The 20,209-nt window shown below is 42.8% G+C and overlaps 3 protein-coding genes and 1 non-coding gene across 4 annotated transcripts; 3 read left to right on the top strand and 1 right to left on the bottom strand.

Annotated features, from left to right (window-relative positions):
* Positions 1-1,020: 1,020 nt before the first annotated feature.
* TRNAP-AGG lies at positions 1,021-1,092 on the bottom strand. Its single transcript has one exon. It is a non-coding gene; the product is annotated as a tRNA-Pro (tRNA).
* Positions 1,093-1,172: 80 nt separating this feature from the next.
* Positions 1,173-19,876, top strand: LOC119286431. Its single transcript, XM_037565810.1, has 13 exons — positions 1,173-1,593; positions 1,687-1,770; positions 3,790-3,886; positions 4,408-4,563; positions 6,448-6,549; positions 7,123-7,218; positions 7,808-7,906; positions 9,743-9,828; positions 13,102-13,186; positions 13,775-13,863; positions 14,434-14,524; positions 16,272-16,367; positions 17,813-19,876. The coding sequence occupies exon 13, from the start codon at positions 19,063-19,065 to the stop codon at positions 19,786-19,788; it is 726 nt and encodes a 241-aa protein (XP_037421707.1). The 5' UTR covers positions 1,173-1,593; positions 1,687-1,770; positions 3,790-3,886; positions 4,408-4,563; positions 6,448-6,549; positions 7,123-7,218; positions 7,808-7,906; positions 9,743-9,828; positions 13,102-13,186; positions 13,775-13,863; positions 14,434-14,524; positions 16,272-16,367; positions 17,813-19,062; the 3' UTR covers positions 19,789-19,876.
* LOC119286430 lies at positions 8,122-9,189 on the top strand. Its single transcript, XM_037565809.1, has one exon. It carries the CDS (start codon positions 8,213-8,215, stop codon positions 9,002-9,004), a length of 792 nt encoding a protein of 263 aa, XP_037421706.1. The 5' UTR covers positions 8,122-8,212; the 3' UTR covers positions 9,005-9,189.
* LOC119286429 lies at positions 14,739-15,749 on the top strand. Its single transcript, XM_037565808.1, has one exon. It carries the CDS (start codon positions 14,793-14,795, stop codon positions 15,591-15,593), a length of 801 nt encoding a protein of 266 aa, XP_037421705.1. The 5' UTR covers positions 14,739-14,792; the 3' UTR covers positions 15,594-15,749.
* Positions 19,877-20,209: the final 333 nt, after the last annotated feature.

The raw sequence follows: 20,209 nt of genomic DNA, 5'->3' as shown, positions 1-20,209 counted from the left end.
AGTCTTGTCCATGTGAGAAGTAAACAAATTTGATGAGCACACTCTTACGGTGGTGTTTTGTGTAATACCAAACTCATATGCACCCGGGATAGGTAAAATCCTAGAAATGAAAAATGATTTAAAAAAAAGAATATGATTGTTTTGGCAACAAACACGGTTGAGCGTTCTACGTATGCACAGAGTTTTGTGAAGAAATAGCATTCATGGTGGTTCAGAGAAGAAAGGAAAAACAATGCTCCAATAAGCTTTACAAAACGACCATTCTAGAGCATCATTTTCTTCTTTTTAGAGCAACATAAATTTCATTCATTTTCATGAAAATTCATACGTAGACAGAAAACTCAGCCATGTTTGTTGCCAAACAAATTAAGAATTTTAAATATTTTTTAAATTTTATTGTTCACACTGGTGCATGTGAACTCAGAGAGAAATAATTCAGGTCCACATCACTATCTCTAAATTATGCAATTATATTACCCCTAAAAGAATTGTGTAATAATTAGACAAAGCAAATGCAAAAAGAAAACGGCGAGGAAGCGAAAAGGTCCACACGTCATGATGAAGGGAAGCAAACAAATCTGGAAAAACTGTGAAGAAATAGCATTCATGGTGGTTCGGAGAAGAAAGGAAAAACAATGCTCCAATAAGCTTTACGAAACGACCATTTTAGAGCATCATTTTCTTCTTTTTAGAGCAACATAAATTTCATTTATCTTCATGAAAATTCATACGTAAATAGAAAACCCAGCCATGTTTGTTGCCAAACAAATTAAGAATTTTTAATATTGTTTGAATTTTATCGTTCACACTGGTGCATGTGAACTCAGAGAAAAATAATTCAGGTCCACATCACTATCTCTAAATTATGCAATTAGATTACCCCCTAAAAAATTGTGTAATAATTAGACAAAGCAAATGCAAAAAGAAAAACTGTGAGGAAGCAAAAAGGTCTACACGTCATGATGAAAGAAGTAAACAAATCTAAAAAAATTGTGGAAAAGGAAAAACAAAATTAAAAGTGGGGCATTCCGAGAATTGAACTCGGGACCTCTCGCACCCTAAGCGAGAATCATACCACTAGACCAAATGCCCTTGTTGCTATATTCTTCCTAACATTTTATTCAAAGTGAAAACACCTGGGATCATCGCTGCTATGCGGCCCCGGTTTCTGCCCCGTCCGACTTCAATCCCCACCTCATTCCTCTCCTCATGTCTCGCCACCGGCGCCGCGCCGCCGCCGCCTCGTCTCCTCCTCCTCGTCCGCCTCAACGCGCCTCGACCTACTTCTTCCACCGCATGCTCGTACGGCTGCGGCAGTAAGGGACGACGTTGTGTTTGCACGGTCTCTCAAATCGCTGGATCTTGGGGTGCGGAGCCCTTTTTCGCCATCCATGGAAGTTTCTTCGCCAGAAACCTGCGGTTCAGGGCGACGGCGATGACGGCGGCTGCTGCCGTGCGAACCGCCGCGCCTAATTCTGCCGAAAGTGGGGAGCAGAGCAGCATTTCCAGCTGTGAGGTAGAGCAGCGTGTCTCTTCTCAACTTCTCTTGGGCTGGAAGGCTGCTCCTAAATAGCAGCGCTCTCTGATGATCCGGTTGACATCCAACCCCTAATGACATTCGCAGAAGCTCATCGATTGGTTTAGTTTTTCAATAATTGATTCCATTTCACATGGCCAAGATTGCAGATCATTTTGTGGTGGATCTTGTCACAGATGGTCATGACATGCCAGGGCAGTTCCAAGAGGTGGACAGTTCATTACCTGAACTAGGTGAGCACATTCCTGGAGGTTGAGTCAACTAGCAGATCTTATTTCTTATTATCCTCTTGTTTCTGCCCCCTCAACCTCTATCCAGCAGAAAATGGGATGCCCGTGCAGTTTATCCTGCCCGGAACAATCGGAACATGGCATCAAAGCACGCTTGCAGAATTTCGATGCGTGGGTCATGGATCATTCTGTAGGTAGCAGGCGGTCCTCCAACAAACACCAATTGCACAGCTCACATTTCTTTTCTTTTGGTTGCTGCCTATCAGTCAACAATGTAGATTGATTCTGATTAATTTTAAACACTCGTGCATATGCTTTGCCACCAATTGTAGGGACATCATCTGCTTGTAAGCTCACTTATTGATGTCTGTTGCACAAACAAGATGAAACAACATGAACTTGTCTTTGACACAAATGGCTACGCCATATAACCATAGCACAAAACTTGCTCCATATTGTTTAGATGATCACCGGCTTTGCTTCCATTGGCCTTTTGATTCTCAACTATAATGGAGTATGCCTGAAGAGCTGAACGGTGTGCAACTTTTCTTCCTTTCTCTTCTCTTCCATGTCCTGAAGAAATATACCATCACTCATTCGCACCATCCATCAACAACATGTCTTGCCATCTAAGATCTACAAGTCTGCCTTCTAGGCCTCATTTTAGTGAGATCAAAGCAGAAGAAGAGTTGCACGGCCTAAAAACACACTTCTGTAGGCAGCCTGCTAGCATCGTCACACTGAGTGATGGTTTGAGGAAGCTTGCACATGTCTACAACTGTGTTGAGGAGATTGTACGCTTGCCAAGGAACCAAGTTGACCTCTGCTTGCCTTAGCAAAAGAAAATGGTGGAGAAAGAACTGGAACAGTCCCTTGTGCTGCTTGATATCTGCAATGCTATGCAAGAGAACTTTGCCGAGTTGAAGATGAGCATCCAAGAGCTGCAACTAGTCCTTAAAAGAGGAGATCATGCCACTGCCAATCTCAAATTTGAGCCTTTCTTCCGTTCAGCAACGAATATGCAAAAGCATTTCAAGAAATACAGCAGCAAAGCTACTCCTGAAGGTCTCAGCCTTGTCAGGCTACTAGTAGAAGCCAGAGAGATAGCTGTGTCCCTACTTGAATGTACATCATACCTCATGCCCAATCAGATTGTCACATCCAATTCTAGCAAATGGCATCTGGTGTCCAAATGGTTCCAGAAAAGAAAGTTGTATGTGAGGAGGATCAGCTACAAGCATTAGAGTGCAGAATTGGAGATCTTGAGAACAGTGTAGGATTTCTGTTCAGGAGATTGATCCAGACTAGGGTTTCTCTCCTGAACATTCTTAGCTCATCCATATGCTTTGCTGCTCTGGCGCCCTGTGAATGGCATCCACCTTTTAAGGGGTTTGCCAACCTTGTGTAAGTCTATCTAGTGTGTATGCTGAGACCACATGCAGATATTACTGGTAGACTAAAAGGAAAAATGCTTTCATCATGTTTATGTTGCCAATGATCCTTTGTATGTACTCCCTCTGTAAATAAATATAAGAGCATTTAGACCACTACTTTAGTGATGTAAACGCTCTTATATTTCTTTACAGAGGGAGTACTTCTTAATTCTGACTCTGGTGAAATGTGATTTTGCTTATTCCTGGCTGAATACTGGTATCCTCAGTATGACAATACTTCTCATCTGTTGTCTGTAGGTTTTAACCGGAGCTATTGTATTTTCACTTGACGCTTTTACCTCATATTTTTCCTGTACTTGCATTAAGCTTATTATTTTGTGATTGATTTGCTTTACATGCATGAGTACATAAGATCCAGGCTATGTGTGTAGGCTCTTAATTAGACTGAATAATAAGAAAGAAGAGAAAACTTGGAAAACTAACAACTGTGCAGGGACCAGACTTAAGCGCATGCTACCTATGACACGGATACTTTGAGTTTCATTGAAGTTTACAATCTTACCATTTATCCATGTTACTTTTAATATGGTCAAAGATGCTGATCCTTTTATGATGGATCTTATTGTAGGTGGATGAAATTTGCCTGCACTACTCCCTGAGGTGTTGAGTTCATGCTTATCTTGAACCCTACGTGGCCCAGATTAGCACTGAACACGTTTTTGGAGGTTTGCGTGTCAACGTTTCTTCTCATTAACTGTGATTCTTGCTCACCACCTTATAGCAGAAAACAACTCTGTACTCGTGCAGTCTGTTTTGTCGGGCATAATTTAAACATCACATACTGGCAATACCAAATAGCAACCTGTCTTCCTGTACTATCTAGTAGTCGTGCAGACCACAGTTTGCCTACATTTGGAACATGTCAAAGGTGCATTATTTAGCACTTAGCAACGCGTGCTGTTTTAAACTAAGATAGACAAGGCATCAACTTGTCTGAGGCTGTGGTGGCCATGTGAGTACATGGGTTCTGCAGAGATAAATATACTTTTTGTCTGTGCCGTATTCTCAAGTTTCACATGTAATTGAGCAACTTTGCCTCTGCTACTGAAGGATCACACCACAGATTCTTACAGAAACAGGTATTAGCTTTTAATATCTGGAATTTCGCAAGCTAGAACCCGCTGCACTGAGACTTATAAGTTAGTTTTTGTAAGTTGCTTATGTTCTAAGCAAGTAAACGTTGCAGCGGAAGAAGTGAAGCATCTATTGATGATTATAATGCATGTGTGGTGGATCATGCTGCAGTCAGCACACATACCAGCACAGCAACAGTGCTGCACGGCAATTGAGGCGAAGGTGCAGCTGTCATAAGTTGAGAAGCAAATTGACAGGCTGTTTGAAGGTAAAGCCATCTGGTCCTTCATCATACATCTCAGTTGCATGACTTGTATTCTAGTTTATTTTGCCTCGGTTTGCTGATCTGGTTTCTGTGTTAAGCTAAGCACTTGCGCAGATGCTTTGCCGCCAATTGTTGAGACTTGGGATGCAGTTAGTGATTCTTGTCTCCTTAACAAGATTGTAATGGATTTAGAGGGTTATGCTACTCCAAAATGATTTGATCCATTGTTGGCAACAAATGGAGCATGGTGCGCAATATTCTTGCTGCCTAATGGGCTTTGCCAGCAAGACTGTTTTGTTTCTTGACTATAAATAGAGTGTGCTGCAGAGGCCTGAGCACCAACAAAGCACATCTGCTCTTCTCTTTCTCTTCCATTTCAAACAGAAACACATCATCACTTCATCCATTAGAAACATGGCTTGCCATCAAAGATCTGCAAGTTTGCCTTCTATTGATCACTCCAGTGAATCCAAAGTAGATGTAGAGCTGCAGCGCCTGAAGTCATGCATCTCTTCACCCTTCGCAACCATCGTCACAATGTGTGGTGGCTACGCAAGGCTTGGAGACATCTACAAGAACATAGAGGAGATCATGGACTTGCCCAGCAACCAAGTTGGCCTCTCCTTTCCCCCAAACAAGAAAATGGTGGAAGAGGAACTGGAACGGTCCCTCGTGCTGATCGATCTCTGCAATTCCATGCAAGAGAATTTAGCAGGGCTGAAGATGAATACTCAGGAGCTGGAACTGGTTCTCAAAAGAGGAGATGATGCGGCTGTTCAGCTCAAGGTCGAGTCTTTCATTCGCCTCGCGAAGCAGGCCCAGAAGCCTTTCAAGAAGATCACAAGCAGCAAAGCTGTTGCTGAGGATTGCAGGCTGGTCAGGGTACTGGCGGAAGCCAGAGAGATGTCTGTCTCTCTACTTGAGTCCACATTGCATCTGTTGCTAAAGCAGTTCACCACCAAAAAAGGAAGCAAATGGTCTCTTGTCCAGAAAAGAAAGGTCGTTTGTGAGGAGGAACAGTTGCAAGTGCTAGAGTGAAGCATGGGAGATCTTGAAAACGGCGCTGAACTTCTGTTCAGGAGATTGATCCAAAGCAGGGTTTCGCTCCTGAACATTCTCAGCTCCTAGACACTCTCAGGCCTTGTTTCTCTAGCATATTGCGACTGGCATCCACTTTTTAAAGGATTCACCGGTCATATAGAACCTTTCTAGCTTGTGTACTGAGTACACTACTAAATGTACATACAAATGATCAGTTGACGAAAGCAGTTTTGTCTATGCCCATAAAATTACTTGTGATCTCACCGATCTTTACAGTGCGATGATTTTGATTTATTTCTATAGCTGAATGTCATGTCGATATGTTCTCTTTCAAGTATACGATGAATGCTAAGGAAGCGAAAAGGAAATTCCTCTTAAGAAAATGGCATGCAGAGTCTAGGTGAAGACTAAATAATTCTGAATTTGTGTGTAATTATTTCTAGCTATAAATTGTAGACATGCACAGTATTTATTTGATCTTACCTTCGAACGGCCATGTTACGTCACACCAATTACAGTTTGCAATCGGCGCCATCATCTTTTGCCTAATGTACTCTTTAACGACCATGAACATGCCAGCTCTAGGCCATGTGGTAGCTGCTCATTATTAGCCTGATCACTAGCATAAGGTGGAAGCACATTATGCCTAGCAGATGTACCAGACTTAATTAAACACATGCGGACATGCCACCAATGATTTAGATCCTCTGAATAGAGGCAATAACCATTATCTCAGCTCATATTCTATTGCACCTGAAGTTATCTCACACCTCTTCATGAGAGTTTCTGTTTCGGTTGGTCAAGAATAATGCTGATCCTTCTGTTCTGCGGCGGATCTTGTTGCAGGTTGATGAAACAAGACAGCGATGCTCCACGAGGTGTTGACTGTTGAGTTCATGCTTATCTAGATGTCGTCTGGATCTATCATGACTGAGCGTGTTTCTGTAGGTTAAGTCAACTCTTTCCTCTCTCTTAACAACTTATGGACACTGTGCCCTAGGGGGTGCACTAGCCATATGAGATGTAATCTGATGTATCCTATGCTTTCATGAATCTTTCTCCCTCGTGCTATGGACAAATCAAACATGACCCCCCGTGCATTTCAGTTTTTTCTCTGGATCAACAGCAATGACAGATAGGAAACATTAATTAGTATCTCCCCATCTAATATTATGAAGTACTCGTGAAGACTGCACATTCTAACAGTTGTTTGTTATCATCTCGGCTGTTAGTAGGTTAAAACAGAAACCTGCAGTATTAAGCAAGATGGACCGGTAATTTATCCAATCAAAGTTGTTCTATATTCTCTTCTCAGTGAAAATAGGGCGCAGTGTCACTTTGTGTCCGAGACAGAAAAAGAGTTTACTTTCTCTATTACTGCACCTAGATTAACGTCCGGGCATTCCTTTTTACTCTCTCAAACAGCGGGAAAATGACAGATAGGAAACACTAAGTAGATACATTTATCTCATTATCTATATTATGAATTACTCGTGAAACAATAATTGAATCTTATTGTAGGTGGATGAAACTTGCCGGTGGTACAACATGAGGTGTCGAGTTCATGTTTATCTTGAAGCTGCCTGGCCCATATTAGCATTGAACACGTTTTTGGAGGTTCTGTGTCTCAACTTTTCCTCTCATGAACTGCGATTCTTGCCCACCACCTTATAGCAGAAAACAACTCTGGGTACTCGTGCAGCATTTTGTCGGACATAATTGAAACATGACAGATTGGCAATACCAAATAGCAACTTGTCTTCCTGTACTGTCACAATGCAGACCACAGTTTGCCTGCCTACCTTTGGAACATGTCAACGTTGCTTGTATAGTATTTAGCAACGCGTGCTCTTTTAAACTAAGATAGATAAGGGTACCAACTTGCGTGAGGCTATAGTGGCCATGTGAGTACATGGGGTCTTCAGAGATAGAGATACTTTCTGCCTGTATATCTATCTGTTGTGCCTTATTCTCAAGTTTCTCATTTAGTTGGCTCCTCTACATCTGCTACTGAAGGATGACACCACAGAAACATGCATTACCTTCTAGTATCAGAATTTTGCAAGCTAGAACCTGTTCCAGTGACGTTTATGAGTTAGTTTTCATAAGTTGCTTATGTTCTAAATGAGTAAATGACGCAACGGAAGAAGCGAAACATCTATTGATGATTCTAATGCATGTGTTGGCGTGGTGGATCATGCTGCAGATATCAGAGACATACCAGGAAAGCAACAGTGCTGCATGGCAATTGAGGCGAAGGTGCAGCTGACATCAGTTGAGAACCAAATTGACAGGCTGTTGGAAGGTAACGTCTTCTGGTCCTTCAACATGCACCTCAGTTGCACGACTTGCATTCTAGTTTATTTTTCTTCTGTTTGCTGATCTGGATTCTCTGTTAAGCTAAGCACTTGTGCCGATGCTTTGCCTCCAATCGTCGAGACATGGCATGCACTTAGTGATGCTTGTCTCCTTAACAAGATTGTAACAGATAGAGATGGTTATGCTGCTCCAAAAAATTGATTCATCATTGGCAATACATGGAGCGTGGTGCAAAATATTCTTTGCCAGCAAGACTGCTTTTGTTTCTTGACTATAAATAGAGTGCACCACAATGGTTGAGCACCAACAAAGCACATCTGCTCTTCACTTTCTCTTCCATTACAAACATAAACACATCATCAGTTCATCCATTAGAAACATGGCTTGCCATCAAAGATCCGCAAGTTTGCCTTGCTCCAGTGAATCCAAAGTGGAGGTGGAGCTGCAGGGCCTGAAGTCATGCATCTCTTCACCCTCCGCAACCATCGACACAATGTGTGGTGGTTACGCAAGGCTTGGAGACATCTACAACTGCATAGAGGAGATCATGGGCTTGCCCAGCAACCAAATTGGCCTCTCCTTCCCCCAAAACAAGAAAATGGTAGAAGAGGAACTGGAGAGATCCCTTGCGCTGATTGATCTCTGCAATTCCATGCAAGAGAATTTAGCAGAGCTGAAGATGAGTACCCAGGAGTTGCAACTGGTTCTCAAAAGAGGAGATGACGCGTCTGTTCAACTCAAGGTTGAGTCTTTCATTCGCCTCGCCAAGCAGGCGCAGAAGCCTTTCAAGAAGATCGCAAGCAGCAAAGCTAGTGGTGAGGATTGCAGGCTGGTCAGGCTACTGGCGGAAGCCAGAGAGATGTCTGTCTCTCTACTCGAGTCCACGTCGCAGCTGTTGCTGAAGCAGTTCGCCACCACCAAAGGAAGCAAATGGTCTCTTGTACAGAAAAGAAAGGTCATTTGCGAGGAGGAACAGTTGCAAGCGCTAGAGCGATGCATGGGAGATCTTGAAAACGGCGCTGAGCTTCTGTTCAGGAGATTGATCCAAAGCAGGGTTTCGCTCCTGAACATTCTCAGCTCGTAGACACTCTCAGGCCTTGTTTCTCTAGCATATTGCGATTGGCATCCACCTTTTAAAGGATTCACCAGCCATATAGAACCTTTCTAGCTTGTGTACTGAGTACACTACTAAATGTACATACAAATGATCAGTTGACGAAAGCAGTTTTGACTATGCCCATAAAATTACTTGTGATTTCACTGATCTTTACCGTGCGATGATTTAGATTTATTTTTCATAGCTGAATGTCATGTCGATATGTTCTTTTTCAAGTATACGATGAATGCTAAGGAAGCGAAAAGGAAATTCCTCTCAAGAAAATGGCATGCAGAGTCTAGGTGAAGATTACATCATTCTGAATTTGTGTAATGGAAGGTGTAGACATGTACGATTTTAATTTGATCTTACCTTTGAAAAGGACATGTTACGTCACACCAATTACAGCTTGCAATCAGCGCCATCATCTTTTGCCCACAGTACTCTTAACAGCCAGGAACATGCCAGCTCTAGGCCATGTGGAAGCCGCTCATTATTAGCTGATCACTAGCATAAGGTGGAAGCACATTATGCTCAGCAGATGTACCAGACTTAATTAAACAAATGCCACCAATGATTTAGATCCTCTGAATAGAGGCAATAACCAGTATCTCAGCTCATATTCTATTGCACGTGAAGTTATCTCACACCTCTTCATGAGAATTTCTGTTTCGGCTGGTCAAGAATAATGCTGATCCTTCTGTTCTGCGGCGGATCTTGTTGCAGGTTGATGAAACAGGACAACGATGCTCCATAAGGTGTTTGAGTTCATGCTTATCTAGATGTTACCTGGACTGGGCATGTTTCTGTAGGTAAAGTCAACTCTTTCCTCTCTCTTAACAATTTATAGAGACTGTCCTAGCCATATGAGATGTAATATGATGTATCCTATCTTTCATGAATCTTCCTCTCTGGTGCTATGGCCAAATCAAACATGAACCCCTGTGCATATAATTTTTTTTCTTGGGATCAACTGCAACGTATTTAGATATATGAATTTATCTCCTCATCCAGTACCCGTGAAGACTACACATTCTAACAGTTGTTTCTTATCATCTGGGCTGTTAGTAGGTTATTAAAACAGCAACCTGCAGTATTAAGCGAGATAGACCGGTAATTTATCCAATCGAAGTTGTTCTATATTCTCTTCTCACTGAAATTAGGGCGCATTGTCACTTTCTGTCCGAGACAGAAAAAAGAGTTAACTTTCTCTATTACCGCACCTAGATTATCAGCTGTGCATTCTGTTTTTTCTCTCGACCAGCTGAAAAATGATACTCCCTCCGTCGGTCCGTCCGGAAATACTTGTCGAAAAAACGGATGTACCTAGATGTATTTTAGTTCTAGATACATCCATTTTTATCCATTTCTCCTTATCTATATTAGATGCATTTATCTCCTTATCTATATTATGAAGTACTCTTGAAACAATAATTGGATCTTACTTTAGGTGGATGAAACTTGCCAGTCGTACTCCATGAGGCGTTGAGTTCATGCTTATCTTGAAGCTGACTGTCCCATATTAGCATTGAACACGTTTTTGGAGGTTCTGTGTCTCAAATTTTCCCCTCATGAGCGATTCTTGCCCATCACCTTATAGCAGAAAACAACTCTGGGTACCCGTGCAGTCCATTTTGCCGGACATAATTGAAACATGACAGATTGGCAATACCAAATAGCAACTTGTCTTCCTGTAGTGTCAAGTAGTCATGCAGACCACAGTTTGCCTATGTTTGGAATATGTCAAGGCTGCACCGTTTAGTACTCCCTCCTTCCCATAATATAAGAGCGTTTTTGACACTACACATGCTGTTTTAAACCAAGATAGACAAAGGTAACAACTTGGCTGAGGCTGTGGTGGCCATATGAGTATATGGGATCTGCAGAGATCTTTATGTCTGTGTATCAATCCCTTCTGCCTTATTCTCAAATCTCCCATACAATTGGCCAAATTGGGCACCTCTACTTCTGCTACTGAAGGATGACACAACATATTTCTTACAGAGCAGAATATCTAGACTTGTGCAAGTTAGAACCCGTTTCAGTCACGTTTACGAGTTAGTTTTCGCTTATGTTCTAAACGAGTAAATGTTGCATGAGAATAAGTGAAGCATCTATTGATGATTATAATGCATGTGTGGTGGACATACCAGCGCAGCAACGCTGCAACGGTGCTTCACAGCAATTGGGGCGAAGGAGCATCTGTCATGAACTGGGAACCAAATTGACACGCTGTTGGAAGGTGAAGTCATCTGGTCCTTCAACATACAGCACAGTTGCATGACCTGCATTCTAGTTTATTTTGCCTCGGTTTGCTGATCTGGATTCTCTGTTAAGCCAAGCACTTGTGCTGATGCTTTGCCTCCAATCGTCGAGACAGGGCATGCACTTAGTGATGCTTGTCTCCTTAACAAGATTATATAGATAGAGATGGTTATGCTGGTCCAGAAAATTGATCCACTATTGGTCGCAAATGGAGCGTCATGCATAATATTCTTAATGCCTAATGAGCAGATGGTTTCTTGACTATAAATAGAGTGCATCACAATGGTTGAGCACCAACAAAGCCATCTGCTCTTCACTTTCTCTTCCATTACAAACATAAACACATCATCGGTTCATCCATTAGAAACATGGCTTGCCATCAAAGATCCGCAAGTTTGCCTTACTCCAGTGAATCCAAAGTGGAGGTGGATCTGCAGGGCCTGAGGTCATGCATCTCTTCACCCTCCGCAACCATCGACACAATGTGTGGTGGTTACGCAAGGCTTGGAGACATCTACAAGTGCATAGAGGAGATCATGGGCTTGCCCAGCAACCAAATTAGCCTCTCCTTCCCCCAAAACAAGAAAATGGTAGAAGAGGAATTGGAGAGATCCCTCGTGCTGATTGATCTCTGCAATTCCATGCAAGAGAATTTAGCAGAGCTGAAGATGAGTACCCAGGAGCTGCAACTGGTTCTCAAAAGAGGAGATGATGCATCTGTTCAACTCAAGGTTGAGTCTTTCATTCGCCTTGCCAAGCAGGCGCAGAAGCCTTTCAAGAAGATCGCAAGCAGCAAAGCTAGTGGTGAAGATTGCAGGCTGGTCAGGCTACTGGCGGAAGGTAGAGAGATGTCTGTCTCTCTACTCGAGTCCACGTCGCAGCTGTTGCCAAAGCAGTTCGCCACCACCAAAGGAAGCAAGTGGTCTCTTGTCCAGAAGAAAAAGGTCGTTTGCGAGGAGGTACAGTTGCAAGCGCTAGAGCGAAACATGGGAGATCTTGAGAACGGTGCGGAGCTTCTGTTCAGGAGATTGATCCAAAGCAGGGTTTCACTCCTGAACATTCTCAGCTCGTAGACACTCTCAGGCCTTGTTTCTCTAGCATATTGCGATTGGCATCTGCCTTTTAAAGGATTCACCAGTCATATAGATCCTTTCTAGCTTGTGTACTGGGTACACTACTAAATGTACATACAAATGATCAGTTGACGAAAGCAGTTTTGACTATGCCCATATCATTATTTGTGATTTCACCGATCTTTACCGGCCGGTGATTTAGATTTTCTTTTTAGCTGAATGTCATGTCGATATGTTCTCTTTCAAGTATATGATGAATGCTAAGGAACCGAAAAGGAAATTCCTCTTCAGAAAACGGCATGCAGAGTCTAGGTGAATATTAATCGTTCTGAACTTTGGTAGGAGCTTTATGTGTAATTATTTCTAGCTATAAGTTGTAGACATGTATGATTTTTATTTGATCTTACCTTTGAAACGGCCATGTTACGTCAATCGGCGCCATTATCGTTTGCCTACAATACTCTTAACAACCATGAACATGCTAGCTCTGGGCCATGTGATAGCCACTCATTATTAGCCTGATCACTAGCATAAGGTAGAAGCACATTATGCCCAGCAGATGTACTGGACTTAATCAAACACATGCCAACAATTATTTAGATCCTCTGAATAGAGGCAATACTAACCACTAGCTCAGCTGATATTCTATTGCACGTGAAGTTATCTCACACCTCTTTAAGCGAGTTTCTTTTTCGGCTGGTCAAGAATAATGCTGATCCTTCTGTTCTGCGGCGGATCTTGTTGCAGGTTGATGAAACAAGACAGCGATGCTCCACGAGGTGTTGAGTTCATGCTTATCTAGATGTTACCTGGACTGAGTGTGCTTCTGTAGGTTAAGTCAACTCCTTTCCTCTCTCTTAACAACTTATAGACACTGTGTCCTAGGGAAAACATTAGGTGCACTAGCCATATGAGATGTAATCGGATGTATCCTATGCTTTCATTAATCTTTCTCCCTGGTGCTATGGCCAAATCAAACATGAACCCCCGTGCATTCCATTTTTCTCTCAGGGTCAACTGCAACGTGACAGTTAGGAAACACTAATTAGATATATTAATTTATCTCCTCATCCAGTTCTCGTGAAGACTGCACATTCTAACAGTTGTTTGTTATCATCTGGGCTGTTAGTAGGTTAAAACAGAAATCTGCAGTATTAAGCGAGATAGACCGGTAATTTATTCAATCGAAGTTGTTCTATATTCTCTTCTCGGTGAAATTAGGACACATTGTCACTTTGTGTCCAAGACAGAAAAAAGAGTTAACTTTCTCTATTACCGCACCCAGATTATCGACCGTGCATTCCGTTTTTTCTCTCTCGAACAGCTGAAAAATGACACATAGGGAACACTAGTTGGATGCATTTATTTCCTTATCTATATTATGAAGTACTCTTGAAACAATAATTGGATCTTACTGTAGGTGGATAAAACTTGTCAGTCGTACTCCGTGAGGTTCATGCTTATCTTGAAGCTGACTGGCCCATATTAGCATTGAACACGTTTTTGGAGGTTCTGTGTCTCAACTTTTCCTCTCATGAACTGCGATTCTTGCCCACCACCTTATAGCAGAAAACAACTCTGGGTACTCGTGCAGTCCATTTTGCCGGACATAATTGAAACATGACAGATTGGAAATACAAAAATAGCGATTTGTCTTCCTGTAGTAGTTTGCCTACGTTTGGAATATGTCAAGGCTGCACTGTTTAGTAATTTAGCAACGCGTGCTGTTTTAAACTAAGATAGACAAAGGTACCAACTTGGCTGAGGCTGTGGTGGCCATGTGAGTACATGGGATCTGCAGAGATAGAGATACTTTCTGTCTGTATATCAATCCGTTGTGCCTTATTCTCAAATTTCTCATGCAATTGGCCAAATTGTGCACCTCTACTTCTGCTACTGAAGGATAACACAACATATTTCTTACAGAAGCAGAATATCTAGAATTTTGCAAGCTAGAACCCGTTCCAGTGACGTTTATGAGTTAGTTTTCGCTTATGTTCTAAACGAGTAAATGTTGCATGAGAAGAAGTGAAGCATCTATTGATGATTATAATGCATGTGTGGTGGATCATGCCGCAGGTAGCAGAGACATACCAGCACAGCAACAGTGCTTCACGGCAATTGGGGCGAAGGTGCAACTATCGGAACCAAATTGACAGGCTGTTGGAAGGTGAAGTCTTCTAGTCCTTCAACATACACCTCAGCCGCATGACTTGCATTCTAGTTTATTTTGTCTCTGTTTGGTGATCTGGATTCTGCCTTAAGCATTGCGCTGATGCTTTGCTGCCAATTGTTAAGACATGGCATGCACTTAGTGATTCTTGTCTCCTAACAAGATTGTATTGGACAGAGATGGTTATGCACAATACTCTTGCTGCCTAACTGGCTTTGCCAGCAAGACTGCTTTTGTTTCTTGACTATAAATAGAGTCCACCACAATGGTCGAGCACCAAGAAAGCACACCTGCCCTTCACTTTCTCTTGCACTACAAACAGAAACACATCATCAGCTCATCCATTAGAAACATGGCTTGCCATCAAAGATCTGCAAGTTTGCCTTCTATCGCCCACTCCAGTGAATCCAAAGTGGAGGTGGAGCTGCAGGGCCTGGAGTCATGCATCTCTTCACCCTCCGCAACCATCGACACAATGTGTGGTGGTTATGCAAGGCTTGGAGACATCTACAACTGCATAGAGGAGATCATGGGCTTGCCCAGCAACCAAGTTGGCCTCTCCTTCCCCCAAAACAAGAAAATGGTGGAAGAGGAACTGGAGCGATCCCTCGTGCTGATTGATCTTTGCAATTCCATGCAAGAGAATTTAGCAGAGCTGAAGATGAGTACCCAGGAGCTGCAACTGGTTCTCAAAAGAGGAGATGATGCGGCTGTTCAACTCAAGGTTGAGTCCTTCATTCGCCTGGCGAAGCAGGCTCAGAAGCCTTTCAAGAAGATCACAAGCAGCAAAGCTAGTGGTGAGGATTGCAGGCTGATCAGGCTACTGGCGGAAGCCAGAGAGATGTCTGTCTCTCTACTCGAGTCCACATCGCAGCTGTTGCCGAAGCAGTTCGCCACTACCAAAGGAAGCAAATGGTCTCTTATCCAGAAAAGAAAGGTCGTTTGCGAGGAGGAACAGTTGCAGGTGCTAGAGCGAAGCATGGGAGATCTTGAGAACGGTGCGGAGCTTCTGTTCAGGAGACTGATCCAAAGCAGGGTTTTACTCCTGAACATTCTCAGCTCGTAGACACTCCCAGGCCTTGTTTCTCTAGCATATTGCGATTGGCATCCGCCTTTTAAAGGATTCACCAGTCATATAGAACCTTTCTAGCTTGTGTACAGAGCACAGTGCCAAATGTACATGCAAATGATCAGTTGATGAAAACAGTTTTGACTATGTTCATACCATCACTTCTGATTTCGCTCACATTGATATTTACTGGGCAGTGATTCTGATTTCTTTTCATAGCTGAGTCTAAGTGAAGATTAAATTATTCAGAATTTCGGTGTTAGCTGTATGTGTAGTAATTTCTAGCTGTGACTGTAAGTTGTACACATGTACAATTTTATTCGATCTTATCTTTGAAACGGCCATGTTAGGTCACAGCAATTACAGTTTACAACTGGCGCCACCATCTTTTACCTGCAGTACTCTTAACAACCATGGACATGCCAGCTCTAAGCCATGTGGTAGCCGCTCATCATTAGCCTGATGGCTGGCGCGCCCTGTTATTCCCACGGATGTACCAGACTTAAGCATATGCCACCAATTATTTAGATCCTCTGAACAGAAGCAATAATAACCACTATCTCAGCTCATATTCTATTGCACGTGAAGTTATCGCACACCTCTTTAAGCGAGTTTTTGTTTCGGCTAGTCAAGAATAATGCTGATCTTTCTGTTCTGCGGCGGATCCTGTTGCAGGTTGATGAAACAAGACAGCGATGCTCCACGAGGTGCTGAGTTCATGCTCATCTAGATGTTACCTGGAACGTATCATGTCCGAGAGTGTTTCTGTAGGTAAAGTCAGCTCTTCCCTCTCTCTTAACAACTTGTTTTTTGAATTACAACTCTTAGCATATTAGGTGCACTAGTCATATGAGATGCAATCTGATGTATGTATCCTATGCTTTCATGAATCTTTCTCCCTCGTGCTACGGCCAAGTCGAACTTGTACACCTGTGCATTCTATTTCTTTTTCTCGAATAACCGAAACATGACAGATAGGCAATACTAATTAAATACATACGTGCATGTATCTCATTATCCTATATTATGAAGTACTCGTGAAGATTGCGCGTTCTATCAGTTGTTTGTTATCATTTCGGCTGTTAGGTTAAACCAGCAACTTGCAGTAAGTGATAGACCGGTAATTTATCCTGTGAAACTTGTTTTATATATTCTCTTCTCAGTGAAAATGGGCGCAGTCAGTGTCACTGTGTGTGTTAAGACAGAATATTTGCTTTCTTACTCCCTCTGTAAAGGGAGTACTTTCTACATTACCGCAGCTAAATTCATGGCCTTCTATAGCTCCCATGTTAAGATCTGCTGAGCTGATGCCCCTGTTATGTTTTCTAATATCGAGGTACTATGGCATTTATGAAATATTAGCTTGCATAGCTATTCTAGTTTGATTCGAGTTTAGCCATGAGCTAAAGATTTGAAGCGTCTGTTAAGAATTCTAGCGCATGTGTGGTGGACCATGATGCAATTAGAAGAAAGCGCAGAAGCCTTTCAAGAAGATCGCAAGCGGCAAAGCTACCGTCGAAGGCTGCAGGACGGTGAGGCCACTGGTAGAAGCAAGAGACATGGCGGTCTGTCTGCTTGAACCCACGTCGCGCCTCCTGCTGAAGCAAATTGGGGTCGCCAATGGAAGCAGATGGTCTCTGGTCTCACAGAGGTTCCAGAAGAAGAGGGTTGTCTGCGAGGCGGCGCAGCTGCAAGTGCTGGAGCACAGCGTGGCCGACCTTGAGAACGGCGTTGAGTCCCTGTTCAGGAGGTTGATCCAGAGCAGGGTTTCACTCCTGAACATCCTTAGCTCCTAGATGCTTCTCAACTCTCAAGCCTTGTTACTCTACCCATCTTTGTACATTATACCAAACATACATACAATGGAATGATGATTACATAGTTTTGATCATGTATTTTGTCAACTGATCACTTCTATCCATGTTTCTTTCTTGTTTACGATGCTTCAACCATGTCCATTCTGTGGATTATCTTTCTTTTGTGTATATGATGGATACAGTAGGAAACAAAAAAAAGGCTCAATTTTCAGAATCTATTGTATATATGCATTATGTTTATTTAGATCATCTAAGAGAGGCAAAAATAAGCACTATCTCTGTATCTCAGCTCATATTCTATTGCACGTGAAGTTCTCTCACGGCTCTTTTAGCGAGTTTCTGCTTGGGCTGGTCAAGAATAATGCTGATCTTTCTGTTGTGCGGCGGATCTTGTTGCAGGTTTATGAAACAAGACAGCAATGCTCCACGAGGTGTTGAGTTCATGCTCATCTAGATGTTGCCTGGACAGTATCATGACTGAGCGTGTTTCTGTAGGTAAAGTCAGCTCTTCCCCCTCTCTTAACAACTTCTTTTTTCAATAAAGCTCTTAGCATATTAGGTGCACTAGCCATATGGGATGTAATCTGATGCATCCTATGCTTCCATGAACCTTGCTCCCTCGTGCATTCTATTTCTTTTTCTTGAATAACCAAAACATGACAAATAGGCAATACTAATTACATACATACATGTATCTCATTATCATATTATTATGAAGTACTACTCATGGGGTTGTAACAGTTGTTGGAGCTCAGCGATAGAGCGCTAATTTATCCAATCAAACTTGTTATATATTCTCTTCTCAGAGAAAATAGGATGCAGTCAGAGTCCATGTCAAGATCCCATGTTATTACTTTCTACATTACTGCACCTAGATTCATGGCCTTCTATAGTTCCCAAGATCCGATGAGCTCGTGCTCCTGTTATGTTTTCCAGTACTCCCTTCGATCCATATTAATTGTCGCTGATTTAGTACACTATGAGCTCAGAGCTCGTGCCCCTATTATGTTTTCCAATACTCTTTTCGATCCATATTAATTGTCGTTAATTTAGTATTAAGTTGTACTAAATCAGCAACAATTGATATGGATCGGAGGGAGTAGTAAAATATGACATTTATGAAATAGCTCTCATAAGAAATGTTACTCTAGTTTGATTCTAGACTATTAGTTTAGCCATCAACTAAAGATTTGAAGCGTCTATTAAGAATTATAGCGCATGTGTGGTGGACCATGATGCAATTAGCAGACATGCCAAGAAGACAACAGTGCTGCTGCACGAGGGTTGAGGTGCGGGTGCAACCATCACACGTTGACAACCAAATTGCCAGAAGGTATTTTGCCAATCTGGATGATGAGACGAACCACTCGTGCGAATACTTTGACATCTATAGGCGAGACATGTACACGCACTCGATCTCACTCATTGATGTCAGTTGCACTAACCAAAATAAGAGAGCTCCAGTTTCGCGCGGATGATTAAGCCGCAGCGGAGAACTTGCTCCATTATCAATTCCTTGTGGCTCTCGACTATAAATAGAGCGGGGTACAAAGGGTTGAGCACCAACAAAACACATCTGCTCTTCACTTTCTCTTCCATCATTACAATCAGAAATAGCAGATCATCAGTTGAGTTCATCCATTAGAAACATGGCCTGCCATCAAAGATCTGCGAGTCTGCCTTCCATCCCCCACTCCACCGAATCCAAAGTGGAGGTGGAGCTGCAGGGCCTGCAGACACGCATCTCCATGCCTTCCGCGACCATCGACACGATGTGCGGCGGTCTGAGCAGGCTCGGAGACATCTACAGCTCCATAGAAGAGATCATGAGCCTGCCCAGCAACCAAATCGGCCTCTCCCTGCCCCTGCAGAGGAAGATGGTCGAGGAAGAGCTTGACAGATCACTTGCCCTGGTGGATCTTTGCAATGCCATGCAGGAGAGCCTGGCAGAGCTGAAGATGAGCATCCAGGACTTGCGGCTCGCCCTCAAGAGGGGAGATGGCGTGGCTGTTCAGCTCAAGATCGAGTCTTTTGTTCGCCTGGCGAAGAAGGCGCAGAAGCCTTTCAAGAAGATCACAAGCGGCAAGGCTACCGCCGAAGGCTGCGGGGCGGTCAGGCTATTGGCAGAAGCAAGAGACATGGCGGTCTCTCTGCTTGAATCCGCGCCGCGCCTCCTGCTGAAGCAAATTGGGGTTGCCAATGGAAGCAGATGGTCTCTGGTCTCACAGAAGTTCCAGAAGAAGAGGGTTGTCTGCGAGGCGGCGCAGCTGCAAGCGCTGGAGCGCAGTGTAGCGGATCTCGAGAACGGTGTTGAGTCCCTGTTCAGGAGGTTGATTCCGAGCAGGGTTTCACTCCTGAACATCCTTAGCTCCTAGATGCTTCTCAACCCTCAAGCCTTGTTACTCCACACATCTTTTGTACATTATACCAAACATACATAATCGAATGATGATTACACAGTTTTGATCATGTGTTTTGTCAACTGATCAGTTCTATCCATGTTTCTTTCTTTTTTACCTTGCCTCCACCATGTTCATACCGTGGATATCTTTCTTTTGTGTATGTGATGGATACAGTGGAAAACAAGAAGAAGAAAAAGTGCATCATGTCAGAATTTATTATCTTTAGGCTTCACCCAGGTTCCCTGAAACTTACTATTTCCTTCTCCATGGTGATCGTCTTACCCAGGTTAACCCACATTGGCACGTAGGAGTAATCTTCATGTGGTTGATCTTGCTGGTTGATGCATCATCTTAGCTTAAAGCCCATGTCCCAACAACTTCAAATAAAATGGAA

Source organism: Triticum dicoccoides, chromosome 4A, assembly GCF_002162155.2.
Source record: "Triticum dicoccoides isolate Atlit2015 ecotype Zavitan chromosome 4A, WEW_v2.0, whole genome shotgun sequence".
NCBI classification, from domain to species: Eukaryota; Viridiplantae; Streptophyta; class Magnoliopsida; order Poales; family Poaceae; genus Triticum; species Triticum dicoccoides.
Note: the sequence above shows the minus strand (reverse complement) of the source record. Positions and strands in the feature narration are given on the sequence as shown.